Source organism: Psammomys obesus, unplaced genomic scaffold, assembly GCF_907164565.1.
Source record: "Psammomys obesus unplaced genomic scaffold, mPsaObe1.curated_primary_1811, whole genome shotgun sequence".
Lineage (NCBI taxonomy): Eukaryota > Metazoa > Chordata > Mammalia > Rodentia > Muridae > Psammomys > Psammomys obesus.
In genome coordinates, this window is record NW_026586550.1 from 11,637,342 (window position 1) to 11,653,465 (window position 16,124).

Sequence of the window (16,124 nt, forward strand, 5' to 3'; positions counted from 1 at the left end):
AAAAACAAAAACAAAGAAGAAAGGCATCCAGCATGCTATTTTAACCCTTAATTTCCACCTCTAGATGCTCTCCCAGTGTGTAACGTGGCTTGGTCTGAGACAACTGACTTTAAAAAACACAAAAAGCAAAACAAAACAAAACAAAACAAAAAACAAAAACCCCAGCAATCGCTACCGACAGAAAGGAAGAAAACGTTTACAGCTCCCCTCACTGACGCTGACCTTGCAGGCTCCTGTTTCCTGCCCCAGCCCTCATATTTGCGGTAGGTCTTGACCTATATTCAGTTTCCGAGTTACTCAGGCTTACTCATGCGACAGTGGCTCTCAAAGCCACAGTCAACAGCAGCATTTGTTTTTTCTCACCCCAGATGGTGTGAGAAGCCACCTAGCTGTGAGTTACCTTGCTAAAAATCATTGTGAGGGTAAAATTTGGGGTAAGATGAGTCACAACTTAAAGGTTATTTGAAGGCGTCACAGACACAATGTTCTTGAATGGGGAACAATTGTCTCGTGTTTCAGGGCTTCATAACATGAATGCTGGGAACTGAACCCGAGTCCTCCGGAAGAGCAGACACTACTCTTAACCGCTGAGCCATCTCCCCAGCCCTTGGTTTACCTTTTTAAGCTGCTTGAGCACCTCCTTTCTTCCAATGACTTCACAAAAGTCACTCAAGACCCATTTTATGCCTTTAGGTTGATGTCATCTCAGTTTAACAGCCAAACAAGAGTATCAGGCAGGATGTAAGATGAAGGGTGAGGAGCCAAGGAAGGAACACGGAAGCGTAACAGGTGTCAGTTGAGTGAAAGGCAGTTCCTCTCTGGTCGTTTCTGGTCTGAGAAATTCTGCCAGGAAAGCTAGCTGTGTGTGCTGGTCCCTTACCTGGAGCTTCAGGCTCCTTGCAGGTGGGAGGGATTGCCCTTGTTCCCCTTTCGCTTTCTCGGCCACCAACCTGACGCCAGGGGCCGGAACTACAGTTCCCACCACGCAGCAAGGCAGGAGGAAGAAGGGCACTGAGGGCTGCAAAGGAAACCAGGAGAAGAACAAACAGTACCCGCTCGCCAGCGAGGTGAGAGACGGGACAGGTAAGCAACAGGTGAACCTAGGAGGTAAAGGCTGCGGGGGCGTGGGGGGTGTGTGTGGAATGGTGTTTGGGAGGACTCTGTTTCCCCTGGCAGGGCTTGTATGCTAGCTTAAAGGGGACTTTTATGTAACCCAGGGCACTTTCAGGGGAAAGAAGAGAAAAGGGACTTGGAAACAAGGTTTCAGCTCAAGTTACAGTGATAAGATACCGGAAGTAGAATGGTTTTCTTCAGTTGAAAAGACGCTGAAGGGGAAAAAAGGTGGTTTGATTGTGCTTCTTGTCTGCTGGATTTCTCCATGTGATTTCAGGGGCATCCAAACAGGTACTAGACCACTCCTTGTCTCTTTAAAGCCTTTCCTTGTACGTGTAGACTTGACATTTGTGTGCATTTTTACTTGTCTGTCAATACAGACGTGGGCTTTTCTGTGGCATCAGAGAAAACCAAAGAATACATCAGGGGAAAATGAGGGTGTCATAAGGCAGGAGCAGCTTACTGAATCTCAAATTCAATCATCAAAGGGGGTGTTTTGGTCTCAGGAGCTATTAGGTGAGGAGACCTAATAAATATGTGAAGGAGGGCTTAAATGCCTAAGTAGCTGCCCTTGCGGGAATATGCTCGCAGCTTCAAATATCTGCTGAGTTGTCGCTCGGACTCGGACTAGGAATTCAACATGCTGTTACAGAACAAGGGGAACTCTGAGACTGACAGCGAGAAATCCCAGAGAGACAGGTTTCAGCTCATAGAATGCAGAGCTGCCCCTGTGTACAGTTGCATTCAAGAGAAATGGAGGTCCTTGAGATTGAAGCTGTTTAAGCACAGGTGAATACTGAAACAGAGAGGCTGAAAGTGTGTGTGTGGGGGTTCAGCTCCCTCAACAACTCTCATCAGATTCACCTGGGAAACCTGTGCACTTGTCATTGTCTTTATTTTTATTTTCGTGTGTTCATGTGTGCACACTTCATGCAGCAGCGAGGGACCAACCTCATGTGTCATCCTCAGCTGCCCTTAGAGACAGGACCTGCCGTTTCTGGAGTTCCCTGGGAAGGCTAGGATGCCTGACCAATCAGGTTTGCAAGCGCAAGACCACATCTGCCTTTTTTTTTTTTTTAATGTAAACATATATAAAGTAAAAACATGTTTCTTAATGTATTTATTTGTATCTTATGTGTATGGGTGTTTTGTCTGCATATATGTCTGTGTTCCGCATGCATGCAGTGCCTACAAAGGCCAGAAGACAGTGTTGGATTCCCTGGAACTGGAGTTACAGATGGTTGTGAGCTACCATGTGGGTTCCAGGAACCAAACCTGGGTCCTCTGAAAGAGCAGCCAATGCTCTTAACTACTGAGTCATCTCTCCAGTCTCATAAATTAAATATATATGTAAATGTAAAAATTTATAGATAGATACATAGATAGATGTCGTGGGTCTGGGATGGCTTTGAAGAATACTTTTTGTTGTTGTTTTTTGTTGTTTTGTTTTTCAAGACGGGGTTTCTCTGCATAGCTATGATTGTCCTGGAACTCTCTGTATACCAGGCTGGCCTTGAACTCACAGAGATCTGCCTGCCTCTGCCTCCCGAGTACTAGGATTAAAGAAGTGCGCTACCACCACCCGGCTTGAGAATACATATTTTTAATTATCACCTCCGGCTAATTCTGATAATCATTGAATTTGGCAAATAGAATCATTAGAAACTTTTAAGTTATTTTCTTTTTCCATACTAAAATTTCCCATCATGTTCTTTCCCCCAGATCCTGACTTTCACTATGTAGCCTTAGCTATCCTGGAGCTTGCTAGGTAGACCAGGCTAGCCTTGAACTCATAGAGATCCACCTACCTCTACTGAGTGCTGGGATTAAAGTTGTGAGCCACCACACCTGGCCCTGCCATATCATTCTAACTGCAGTTTTAATTTTTAATATCCTCAAAATTCTAATTTTCTGGTTGAGAAAAATAGAGTGCTACCCAGTTTGTCTTCTGTTGGATCCTCTGTGCTGGAGCCTGGCAGGTGCTCACTAGCAGAACACTGAATGTTGTCTTTCCTTCCGAGGTCTGTTTTAGTAAGCCAGAGCCATGCAGTTCTCCAGCTCAGTCAGAGCAGCAGATGAGAATGTGGACTATTTGTTCAAGATCATCCTCATTGGAGATTCCAATGTGGGGAAGACGTGTGTGGTACAGCATTTCAAATCTGGAGTCTACAGTGAGTCACAGCAGAACACCATCGGGGTGGACTTCACAGTGCGCTCCCTGGAGATAGACGGCAAGAAAGTGAAGGTCAGAGGGCCATGGGGGTGTTAGCTTGCTGATCCCAACAGGGGGGAGCTCTGCACTTTGTTTTTGGTGGGTTTTTGTTTGTTTGTTTGTTTGTTTGTTTGTTTTGTCCTTTTGTTGTTGTTTTAGTTAGCCCGAGTCCCCATTTTAAGTAAGGTATAAACACAGAAGCCATAAAAGAAGAGGTTGCTAAGTCTACCTAAAGGTCATAATTACTACAGACCACAAATATGACAGTCAAAGGAGGGATGACAAACTAGAAATATTTGCAATATGAGGAAGAGCTAAGGTTCTTTAATATGAAAAGAACTTTGATAAATGACTAAGAGAAAACTATGCGTTAGTACATATCTATAACCCCAGCATAACACCGAGGTGAACAGATTAAGGCCAGCCTGGCCCAAACCACGCTAAGCCACATAATAAAAACCCTGTCTCAAAATAACCAGAGCTAGCTGTGGTAGTGCATGCTTTAGGCAGAGGCAACTGGACTTCTGTGACTTCAAGGCTCCCCAGAGCTATATAAGACAAAAGACCAATGACCAAATATTAAAAAGTGGCTATAGAATAGGAAAACAAAAAACAAAAAAAACTTGTTTCACAAATTTTGTAACAACAAAATTTTGTAATAGCATGATAGCTTGTTCCCAAGTCTGATGACCCGAGTCCCTTCCCTCTGTTCCCTCTGTTCTGCCCCACACGTGTAGTGGTTAAGAGGTCCTTGTACACACAGATAAGCACTGGAGAAGCCAGGAAAAGGAAACACAGGGGCCTATCTCTTCAAAGGCAGGAGATTTACCTGTCTTCCTCTGGAAATGCTAACAAGAGATAATGGTTTATAACCTGGTGACCCTTTGCTTTCTGTGAAAAGAGGCTCTACCTAGATTCCCAACAATTTGTATTTTGTTTATCCCAGACCCTTTCCCCCTATATCTTGAGCATTGTTTTTTTGTTTGTTTGTTTGTTTGTTTTGTTTTGTTTTGTTTTTTTTAATTCCCCCGAGGGGGTGCACCGTTCCTGGAGGTACTTCAATACCAGGTCGATTCGTGGAGTGGACAGAGCAAGCTCCTATGCCAACTCCTAGTTCCAAAAATCCATTTAATATATTGTCTTGGATAGAGGATGTATCGGATATTAAACTGAGAAGAACAGACACTACACTTGATCTTAGCCAAAAGGCTGAGAAGCAACTAAGCATTGTTTCTAAGACCATTAAACCCATCCTTAAGAGCGAGGTTTTACCTTAATCATTCTCCTTAGACTCTAAACCTTGAGTGCTGTTTGCAAGCCAACAGAGCCCATCTTCACAGAAAAAGCTATTTATATTGCGTAAAATGTCTCAAAGTAAACATGTCTTAAGCTTTGTTGTATGTACAGGACTGAGTTAATTGTCATCAGAAAACATTTTTTCCAAAATGGTGCTGTGCCAAAATAAACAGCCTGGCATCAGACTCCAGAGCTTTGGCCTAGCGCAGGCTAAGTTGGGCTAAAGTAAGTTTTATTCTCACCTTATCTGGATCATTTCCCTGCTGACCCCACACATATGTGCACCACGGAGGACGTGCACACCATAAATAAAATGTAATAAAAAATAATTCAAGCACAGGTTTACATGTAGACAGCCACTATTTTTCTCAAAGAACTAAAAGATAATGGCAAATGCTGTCACATCCCTGTAATCTTGGTACTGAAGACACTGGAGAAGGAAGACCATAAGTATGGACCCAGCATGGGCTACATAGATCCTGCCTCAAAATAAATAAGTAAATAAATATTTTAAAATATATTTTTCATTGTAGTATGATATAGCTAATAAATGACACCAGGGAGCTGTTGGCAGTGATGGTGTGTGATTACGTAAATGATGTCAGTTGGCAGCTGAAAACTGCAGTTAGTCCAGAATTAAAAAGAAAAGGCAGGAGGAGGACAGCAAATTTGAAGCCAGCAGATTGTCTGCTTAGTGAGTTCTGAGCCATCCAGGGTAACCTAGTGAGACCCTGTCTCAAAAAAACTAAAAAGAAGCCGGGTGTAGTGGTGCAAGCCTGTTATCCCAGCACTCAGGGAGACAGAGGCAGGTGGATTGCTGTGAGCTCAAGGCCAGCTGGGTCTACAAAGAGAGCCCAGAACAGCCAAGGCTACACAGAGAAACTGTCTCAAAAAACAAAAACAACAACAACAACAACAACAAAACTTAGAAAGAAAATAGCTACTGTTTAAGTCCAGCTGAAGGGACTGCTATCAAAGAACAGTTCCAAGGAATCCAAAAAGAGGAAAATTGATAATTATTGAATCCCAGTAAAGATGACTCATTTTTCTATTCCCTCCTGGTTGGTGGCATGTTAGCATTTTCTTCTTTAACAGATAAAAGGAGAGATGGGCTGGCAAGATGACTCTGCAGGTGAAGGCACTCGCCATCAAACCTGATGACCTAGACACAAGTTGTCTTCTGACTTCCACACCTGCATCACGGCACGCGTGTAGCACCCAACCCTAGACATACATTTTTCATTCCTGGTACTCGGGATTGTGACCAGGGCTTTGTACATGTTAAGCAAACACCATCCCACTGAGGTACGTCTTAGTCAGACCCTATCTCAAAAGCAAAATGTAAACAAAAAGGCGAAGTCAAGCTGGCATTGAACTTGCTTTGTGGCACAGGCAGGCTTTGGACTTTTCATCCTCTTGCGTTGGCCTTCTGAATAGCTGGGATTACAGACACCAAGCCAGGCCGAAAGATCAGTCTTTCCATAAGCGTTATGAGCATATGCTGGTGAGCAGTGCCAGGTCTAGAGACCCATGCCTGTGATCTCAGCACTTGGGAAGTGAGAGCAGGAAGATCAAGAGTTTTAGGCCAACCTCAGCTACATACTGAGTCTAAGACCAGGTTGGGCCACAGGAGACTTTATCTTAAAAACAAAACCGAAAACTTATACACAGGTGTGGAGAGATGGCTGAGTGGTTAACAGAGCTCCCTTCTCTTGAAAAAGACCCAGGTTTAATTCCCGTCGCCCACATGACAGCTCACAACAATGCATTTCAGTCCACAACCTCTCGTTCAAAAGTATCTGATGTCCTCTTCTGACCTCTGTGGACATCAGGCACATGTGTGGTGCGCACGTGCACGCAGACACACATACATGCAAGTAAAATACTTACACAGAAAAGAAAATTTCTCTGTTTTTTTAAGTTTAGACACTATTGAAAGGTGTGTGAGTGGTATTGACGTGATCGATGCTTCAGACTGTGACCTGGAAAGTATTGTGGTAAGGATGTGGTAAGGACCAGAACAGTCTGGTCCTTTAAAACCAGTGCAGTTCACCCTGTGCCATCCCTTTGGCTAGAATTCTTCCTAATGGGTAAACTTGAAATATGAACCCAAAAGTCTAGGCCAAGGGATGTTTGAGGCCAAAAGACAAAAGAAAAGATTCAGGAATAAATAGCTCCTCCTATCAGTAGAAGAGACCCTCAAGGTGCTTGCTAAGCCAGAGAGCACATCTTGGCCCTGCCTGGCCCTACTCAGTGCATTGAAATAAGACCTAGGAATTTATTTCTCCTTTTAAAAAGTATGTTGTAGTATATATTTGTTGTGTGCACCTGTGGCTGTGTGGCACGTCTGCCATTATGTGTATGTGAAAGGAGCATAAACTGCCAGAGCAGGTTCTTTCCCTTCACCACGTGGGTCCCAGGTTAAACTCCTGTCCTCAGGCTCAGCGCAGAACCTTCTCCCACTGAGCCATCTTGCCAGCCCGCAGGACACTATTTGTAAGATGGCTTCAGTGAAGGGATATCATCTTGCGAGGCGCCCTGTCATCTCTTCTGTCCTTCTGTAGATGCAGGTGTGGGACACTGCAGGCCAGGAGCGCTTCCGTACCATCACCCAAAGCTACTACCGAAGCGCCCACGCAGCCATCATCGCCTATGACCTCACACGACGGTCCACATTCGAGTCTGTCCCTCACTGGATTCACGAGATAGAAAAATATGGAGCAGCTAACTTGGTCATCATGCTGATCGGTAGGGTGCTTTCCAAGCAGCTAGTTTCTTGGCCCAACTCTGCCCGTGCTCAGCTTGCTTTCCTTAGTAGCGGACTATAAAACTCTAAAAGTCTGAGGGCACACTCATGTAATTCCAGATCTCTGTATGATGAGGCAGGAAAATTGAGAGTTCAAGGCTAGTACGAGAAAAAGAGTGAAACTCTCTTAAAAAAAATAAAAAAAAGGAGGGTCCAGGGAGATGCTTCAGTCAGAAGACTCAGTTCAGAGCCTTAGAACCCATGTCAAACATCTGTAATCCCAGTGCAGGGAAATGGGAGGATCCATACGGTTCGTTGGCCAGCCAGTGTATCTGAGTCACTGAGACCTTGTCTCAAAAATAAGAGTAAGGAGTTTGGGAGGAAACTTCTTATGGTCGGTTACATGGATGTCTGCCTTATAAAGCTCTTTGGCATATAGGATTTCTCCTAAAATGTCAACCAAAGTGCTGGGCAGGGTAGCTAGGGACAAATATTTCAGAGTTCAGAATTTGTCAGATTCAAGGCTGATGCATTTGGTGTTCTCTAAGAACAGCAGCAGGGCCTAGGCCAATTCCTTATGGGTAGTCTGGGCTCCATGACAACCCGTCTCAAAGAACACAGAGGAGCTAGGCAAGATGGCTAAGTGATTAGGACGCCTGCCACCGAGCCTCAGTATCCCAAGAGAAATAACTCTTACATGTTGCCCTCTGACCTCCATGTATGTGCGGTGACATGTGACTGCACCACACTCCCAACACAGTAAGTAAATGTTTTTGTTTTTGCTTTTTTACTTTAAAAAGCACAAGCCAGGCGTGGTGGCACATGCCTGTAATCTCAGCACTCGAGGAGGCAGAGGCTGGTGGATCTCTGTAAGTTCAAGGCCAACCTGGTCAACAAAGCAAGTCCAGGACAGCCAAGGCTACATAGAGAAACCCTTTCTGGAAAAGCCATAAATAACAATAATAGAAGCACAAGATGGGAGGGGAGGGGAGAGGGAAGAAAGTGAGTTTGTTGGGATAAACTCAGCTGTGTTACATTCACACACCTTTACCTGCAGGGAACAAATCAGACCTGTGGGAGAAGCGGCATGTCCTGTTTGAGGATGCCTGCACACTGGCCGAGAAATACGGCCTCCTGGCTGTCTTGGAGACGTCTGCCAAGGAGTCCAGGAACATAGATGAAGTCTTTGTGCTCATGGCGAAGGAGTTGATTGCCCGCAACAGCCTGCACCTCTATGGGGAAAGCACCCAGCAAGGCCTGTCCCAGGACTCCAGCCCAGTCCTGGTGGCCCCGGGCCCCAGCAAGAGCACCCGCTGTACTTGTTGAACACGTGTGGGCCCGCACAGAAGCCAGAGTAACCGGACCAGCGACACCCAGTGGCATTGCAGGCTGAGCCTTAACCCTGGCAGAGATGGGCAGCACAGACCGAGGAAAGGGATGCCACCATCCTCACAGACTCCTTGTGAAATAAACTTCAGGCGGGAAGAGGGTTAGGATGGCCTTTTCCCATTCTGTCCACTGTGCCCCCAGCATCCCAAGTGTTTATCATGGAGTTTGCTTCTCTGATGTCCAAAGACACTAGTGAAGGGAAGAGAGAGCAGGAACATGCAGAGGATGTTTGGAACATTCTGGATTTGGGAACAGCCCAGGCACAGGGTCAGGAAAGGCCTGTAATGAAAAGCCAGACTGCTTCCTGATGGTCACGGCCAGGTCTTCTTCCCAAGGAGCAAGTCCTGTTGACCTAAAAGCCAGAAATGCCTTCTTGCCAAATGGTCAGGAACCAGGAGGCAGATGGAACTGGCTTCCCCTCTGTCAATCTGTTTGACCACAGGGATGGAAAAGATGCCTTCCACGAGTTCCTAAAACATCAAATTATCCACTATACGAAAGTCAGCTCTGCATTGACATTAAATTGTGCTATAGATCACTAGCAAACCACTATTGTGTCGCCTCCCATAAGATGTGGCCAAAGATGTCTTCCTGTAGTGGAGTAGTCCCCACTTTCAGAGCAACACAGAGGTTTAGGGTGATGCTCAGTGGCAGAGCACTTCGCAAGCATGTACAATGTCTTAGGTTTAGTCCCCGACACTGTAAAAACAAATAAATAAACGACGATGAACTGATACAAACATAAGGGAGGGCCAAGCACACAGCGTGAGGCTGATCCCAGCTCCTGGAAAGTGGAGGCCAATCAGAAATTGAAGGTCAGCCTGGCTACATACTGAATTCAAGGCCAGCCCAGGTCTGCATGAAGCCCTGTCTTAATATCATATTTAACAGCAGGGCTTGGTGGTACAGACCTGTACTCCTGTACTCAACTACTCAAGAGACTGAGGTAGGAGGATCAAAAGCTCAGATCAGAGCTGAAGAAATGGCTCTGTTATTAGCAGGTACCCTTCATGCAGAGGATCTGATTTGGTTCCTGGCACCGTGTTAGGCTGTTCACAACAGCCTGTAACTCTAGCTCCAGGGGATCTGGTGGTCTCCTCTGAACTTCACAAGAGCCTGCACTCACATGCTCATAGTACACACACACACACACACACACACACACACACACACACACAAAGGAGCAGCAGCAAATTTGGTCCCTCTCCCTCCCTGTCTCTTTGATCCACCATGTGATCTCTCCCTTTCAAACAAATGTCTGGCATTCTCACTGGGGTCAGCAGCACCATGACTTTTACCCCATGAGCTAAATAAACCACGTTCCTTTGTAATTTACCAAGCCTCAGGTATTTCGCTATAGTAATATAGATGGACTGCTGCAGCAGTCATCTATGGATCAAGCATAAAGCTGGATGATTAGGATCAATCCTGGACAAGATCATGACTTGGGGATGCGGCTCTTGCTGAGGCATGAGGCCAGGCAGCACTTCTTCTGTGCATGCTTAGTGCTCATGCCTCATTTTCAGAACTTAAACTTAAGAGATGTACTGTTCTTCCAATTTGAGACCTACTGGTCTCCTGATTTACAGACAAAGAGCAATGCTAAGTTACTTGTTCCTCAAAGGACTGGTGGCTTTGGTTAAGTACTAGGCAGATCAGGTAACTGAAATAGTCTTACTATAAATGTCTGAAAGCACCAGATGTAAAAGCAAAACCAACCAAACAAAACAAAAAAACCTAGGAAAAGTATGTGGGGAGAACGTAGCTTGGGGGTAGAGCTCTTGCCTAGCATGCATTAGGTTATCCGTTTAAGTGCTGACTTTCCAAATGAATTACCAAAAAGTTAAATAGGTTATTTTTTTGAGACAATCTCATGTAGCCCAGGCTGGCCTTGGAGTCACTGTGTAGCCAAGAAGGACCTTGCAGTCCTGATCCTCCTGCTTCCGTCTCCCAAGTACTGGCATAGAAATGTACACCACCACACCTAACTTGAAAACTCAGTTTTCTGGGCTGCAGTGATGACTCAGAGATTAAGAATGCTTGACGCTTCTCCAGAGGACCTGAGTTCATTTCCCAACATCCATGTTAGGTGGCTCTCAAAGACTATAGCTTGAGACCTGACCCCTTCCTCTGTTCTCCAGACACCCTACACACGTGTGGCACACTTATTCACAAACACATACACATAAAGATAAAAACATATAAAAATTTTAAAATCTAGCCATAGCATGCTTTTAATCCTAGCATTTTGGAGGCAGAGGCAGGTGGATCTCTGTGAATTCGAGGCTAGCCTACGCTACAGAGTGAGGAACAGGACAGTTACAGCTGCATAGTAAGACCCTGTCTTAGAAAAACAAAAACAAAACAAAACATTTTAATGGGGGCTGGAGAGTGTAAGCCTTTAATCCCAGCACTTGGGAGGCAGAGGCAGGCAGATCTCTGTGAGTTCAAGGCCAGCCTAGCTACAGAGTGAGTTCCAGGATAGCCAGGGCTACAGAGAGGAACCCTGTCTAGAAAAACCTAAATAAATAAATAAATAAACAAATAAATAAATAAATAAATAAATAGGAAAAAAAGAAAGAAATCTGTTTTAGCTTGCCTTGTAGGTTTTTATTACTGTTTTCATCTGCTTTTTGCAGGGCTGGAGATTGAACCTAGTATTTCACCCATGTTAGGGAAACAGTTATATCCCTAGCAAAAAGCAAAAACTGCAGCGATGGCTCAGCCGTTAAGAGCACTTCCTGCTCCATCATGGCCCCAGCACTCACTTCAGATGGCTCAAAAATGTCTTGTACTCCAACTCCAAGGGATTTGACAGCATCTGCTGACCTCTGAGGGCACCTTACATTCCTGGGGGCCTACACTCATACAGAGACACATGTAAGTAAAGTTAAAAATTTGAAGATAGGCGTGGTGGTGCATGCCTATAATCCCAGCACTTGGGAGGCAGAGGTAGGCAGAGTTCGTGGCCAGCCTGGTCTACAAAGCGAGTCCAGGACAGCCAGGGCTACACAGAGAAACCCTGTGTTAGCTGTCTTGGACTCACTTTGTAGACCAGGCTGGCCTCAAATTCACAGCACTTGCCTGCCTCTGCCTTCCTCGGGGAGGTCACTGTTAATCCCAGCACTTGGGAGGCAGGGCAGAGGCAGAAGGGTCCCTGTGAGTTTGAGGCCAGCCTGGTCTACATAGGCAGTTCCAGATCATCCAGGGCTACATAGAAAGACCCTGTCTCATAAAACCAAAATCCAACCAATCGACCAACCAACCAAAAGCCCCTGAGTTCAAGGAATACCCCTGCCTCAGCATCCAGAGTAGTGGGGCCTGCATATACATGCCATGCTGACTGGCTTAGATAGTGTTTATAAAAAACTAGCTTCATAGCCAAATTCTCAAGAACACTGGCAATCTAGGAATTAAACATGAAGGCACAACTAAATGTTGAAGCCCAAGTGCTACCCTAGGTTGACCCAAGGCTGGGGGTAAGTGACCTGTTCAGCCAGGAAAACCAAGGCCTTTAGGCTCATCACCCACAGTAGACAGGAGCAGTCACAAACTCTTTCCTCACAAAGAACTTCAGGCCACTCAGCAAGCAGAAGACGACGAAAGTGTGTGTTTAAAGTAATTATAGGCGGAGACCGAGTGGAGGCTAGGGATGTTTACTTCCCAGGCTGAGAGCCAGAGTTTGAGCTCTAGGACTCACATCAGAAAGGGAGAACCAGCCCCTGCAAGTTGTCCTCTGACCTCCACATGTACACAACAGCATGTACATATACATAATTCATGCAGTAGCATGTATACACACATACACATACACACAATGGACAGTACATACACATACTGGTATGCACACACATGCACACAATGGCATGTACACATACACATGTACACAATTGCGTATACATACACAATGGAATGTACACAAACACACAACGGCATGTACACACACACACACACACACACACACAGTACATCCCCAAGGGCTGGGGATAGAGCTTAGCTGACAGAGCATTTGCCTCTGCACAAACTCTGGGCTTCAAGCACTAGTACCAGCTTTGCTAGTACACAGCCATAATCCTAGCTCTTGGAATATAAAAGCAGGACAATTAAGAGCACAAGGTCAACCTCAGCTACATAGCAAGTCAGAGGGACAGACAGGGATACACTATTAAAAACTAAAGCTAGTGTTGTGGCACACAACGCTAATCCCAGCACTCGCACCTGGGTGTCTGAGGCCGGAGGATGATAAATTTAAGGCCAGCTGGGACCATGTAAGGAAACCCTGCCTCAAAGAACAGGCACTGGTGGCGTGGCTTTGTTTGTCGATTTTGAGGCAGGGTCTCACGACGTATCCCTGGCTGTCCTGAAACTCACTAGGCAGGCCAGTCTGGACTTGAATTCAGAGATCCATCTCTGTCTGGCACGCTGGCACTGTCTGGCACAAACGGCGTGTGACACCAGGCCTGGCAGCACTCAGTACGAGTACTCTGAAGGCAGAGGCAGGTGGATCTCTGTGAGTTCCAGGCCAACTCTGTCTCGAAACAAACCTTGTCTCAAAAAACCAGAACAAACAAAAACAACTCATTAAAAAAACAAACAAACAAACAAACAAACAAACAAACAATTTGCACCTTGAAAGGAAGTGCTCCCCACTGGCAGCCGGAATGCAGACTGGAGGACCCACACTGATTTTCCCTTGTTCTACAGCTGCCACCAGCACTCCAAAATTTCCCTCAGCTTCTATAATTATACACTCTAGGGATCTAGGAATTAAACATGAAGGCACAACTAAATGTCGAAGAAGCCCAAGTGCTACCCTAGGTTGACCCAAGGCTGCGGGTAAGTGACCTGTTCAGCCAGGAAAACCAAGGCCTTTAGGCTCATCACCCACAGTAGACAGGAGCAGTCTGTCTACTTCCCTACAGGCTCCAAATTTGAGAAGAGTGCACTTGAGTACTGGCAACTTCTTATTAACCAATCTGGCCTACCGCTGAAATCCTCAAGCACACGGTTGAAAGTGACCCAGGAGACAAAGCAACAGACTGGAGGATTTTTGTGGATTTTATACACAATAGTCTTGCCTGCTAAAAAGAGTGAGGCAGGCTTTCCTTAAGCTCGGCAAGCTCAAAACTTCCCGCAGAAAACCCTTCCCAGTGCACTTGGCCTCACAGACTTGGCACTGGGCAGGCTGGGTAGACTAGACTGATGCCATTTGCACATACCTCCAATATTGTATAGCTGGCAACCAGGCGGTTCCATGAAATCAGGACCCCAAAGGGACATTTGGGGAAAATGGAAATATAAAACATTTCGTTCAGTATTTATATTTGTCTGGGGGTGTGAAATGTGTGAGGAAATCCTTAATATTTCATTGCTCATAAATTGTCCCTGGGGGCTATGGCAGGCAGAGTTTCGAGCTTCCTGATGGTGGCCAGGAGGACCTGGGAGAGTGAGCTGCATCGATGCCTGCTGTGAGAAACCTTGGCCTTGATGATAGTGACTGGCCAGTCAAAACATCATTTAATATGGCTGGTGGGCTGGAGAAGTTATGGCAGCATGTGAATCACTCAACAAAGCTGTCCGCAGGATAATGGTGAAGAAAATGCAATTGCTCACACCTGAGAGTGTTGACCTAGGCCTGCATGGGACAGGACTCTAAGCAGTTCCAAGAGCCAACATCTGAGCTGCTGAGATGGCTTACCCACCAAGCCCAGTGATCCGAGTTCAGTCCTCAGGACTCACTTGGTGAAGGAGAGAACTTCCCTTACACAAGCACACACACATACACCCACAGACACAGATTTACACAATTGCATTGCTGGAGCACATCTCCATGGTTCTAATTTTCCCCATATTCACAGCTTGTAGAGAAATCGCCTTTGGGCCACAGATAAGGCCCATTATCTGTGGTTTGCAATGGAGGATGTCCTGACTGAGCATCTGCAGTCTGGGAAACCCAATCATGAAGCTGAAGACAGCTTCATGCTGCAGACTATGAGCCAGGCGTGTCGGCACACACCTTTAATCCCAGCACTAAGGAAGCAGACAGGAGTTTGAAGCCAGCCTTGTGTACAAAGCAAGTTCTAGGACAGCCAAGGCCCTGCTATACCGATAAACCCTGTCTGGAAAAACAAAAACAACAAAGAGAGAAACAAAACTGAAATAACAAACCCTAGATGGTCTCCAGACATCTAGGCTTGACTGACATTCAATTTCTCAAAGCAGGTGTGACACCACACTGACTTTGGCCCCAGCTTGTGTAGCATCTGTCCAGAACCCAGAACCTGTCTTGTGTATGAGTGTTTTGCCTGCATGTATGTGTACCCTGTGTGTACCTGGGGCCCCAGGTCAGAAGAGGGTGTTAGATCTCCAGAAAGCAAGACAGAGACATAGAGAGAGGAATGGTTATAAGCCACCAAAGAGGTGGCTGGAGTTGCACCCAGGCCCTCTGGAAGAACACATGCTCTTAGTGGCTAACCCAGCTCTCAATCCTATTTCCTACAGGCCCGTTTTAATTTTTGAGACAAGGTCTCATTCTGGAGCCCCAGCTGGCCTTTTACTCACGGATACCTCGCTGCCTCAGCCTCCCAAGTACCCGTGACACACACCTGGCTTTGGACAGGTTCTTGTATAGCTCAGGGAGGGTCTCTGACAGAACCTGGAGCTGATTCAGCAAGACTAGCCAACCAGAAGCTCCATGGATCCTGTCTCCCTCGGCACTGGGATGAGCGAGCAGCCATGCCTGCACACCCTGCTTTCTGTGTCGGTGGAGCAATCATAAAACTTAAGCAACTAAGCCACCTCCCTAGCCCCTCACTATCTTAAAGTCTTTCTCTGCCCAGGCATGGTAGCATTTGCCTTGAATCGCAGCACTAAGGACAGAGAGGCAGGCAGCTCTGAGTTTGGAGCGAGGCTGGTCTTCTGTCGGGAGCAGTGCCTCTGGCAGCTGCTTTGATATTTAAATCTCAGCGGCTTTTACCGGACCTTCTCTAAAGGCAGGGTAGAATTTGCAAGTCCATCTTTTGTTTGTGACAGCAGGTAGGATAGCTTGTGAGGATCACACCTCTTCCTCAGGCTCCTGGTGGAATTTAAACCATTGTTCTGAGATGTTTCTACTCTGGCTTAGAAACTCTACAATAAAAAGACAGTTACTGCAGAAGAAGGCTGAAGATGATGCTCCAAGCATCCTGTCTCAACTCTTGTGTAAACAGGACACAAATAAAGCAACTAGATACAATGTTGTGCAATGGGAGGAGCCAGAGAACAGGAAGGAGGAGAAGGAGGAGCATGAGAAGAGCAGAGCTGGAGGAGGGAGCTTGGAGGACGTGGAGCACGAACCAGACCTAAGATTTCACAAAAAGCAAGTATAAT

General features: G+C 46.0%; 1 protein-coding gene and 1 non-coding gene across 6 annotated transcripts; one reads left to right on the top strand and one right to left on the bottom strand.

Annotated features, from left to right (window-relative positions):
- The first annotated feature begins 805 nt into the window (after window positions 1-805).
- Window positions 806-10,091, top strand: Rab19 (RAB19, member RAS oncogene family). Of its 5 annotated transcripts, none has more exons than XM_055602101.1 (4): window positions 806-1,083; window positions 3,135-3,358; window positions 7,186-7,369; window positions 8,425-10,091. In XM_055602101.1, the coding sequence occupies exons 2-4, from the start codon at window positions 3,158-3,160 to the stop codon at window positions 8,691-8,693; spliced, it is 654 nt and encodes a 217-aa protein (XP_055458076.1). In that variant the 5' UTR covers window positions 806-1,083; window positions 3,135-3,157; the 3' UTR covers window positions 8,694-10,091. The 5 variants fall into 5 exon arrangements, with proteins under 5 accessions (XP_055458076.1, XP_055458075.1, XP_055458079.1 ...); XM_055602100.1 differs by having other exon boundaries at window positions 3,146-3,358; XM_055602104.1 differs by having other exon boundaries at window positions 3,146-3,358; window positions 7,192-7,369.
- LOC129672642 (U2 spliceosomal RNA) lies at window positions 4,357-4,546 on the bottom strand. The gene has a single exon (XR_008719530.1). It is a non-coding gene; the product is annotated as a U2 spliceosomal RNA (small nuclear RNA).
- Window positions 10,092-16,124: the final 6,033 nt, after the last annotated feature.

Coding starts and splice junctions, on each gene's coding strand:
- Rab19 (XM_055602101.1), top strand. CDS start 3,158: ATGCAGTTCTCCAGCTCAGTCAGAGCAGCAGATGAGAATGTGGACTAT. Junction 3,359..7,185: donor TAGACGGCAAGAAAGTGAAG/GTCAGAGGGCCA, acceptor GTCCTTCTGTAG/ATGCAGGTGTGGGACACTGC. Junction 7,370..8,424: donor CTTGGTCATCATGCTGATCG/GTAGGGTGCTTT, acceptor CTTTACCTGCAG/GGAACAAATCAGACCTGTGG.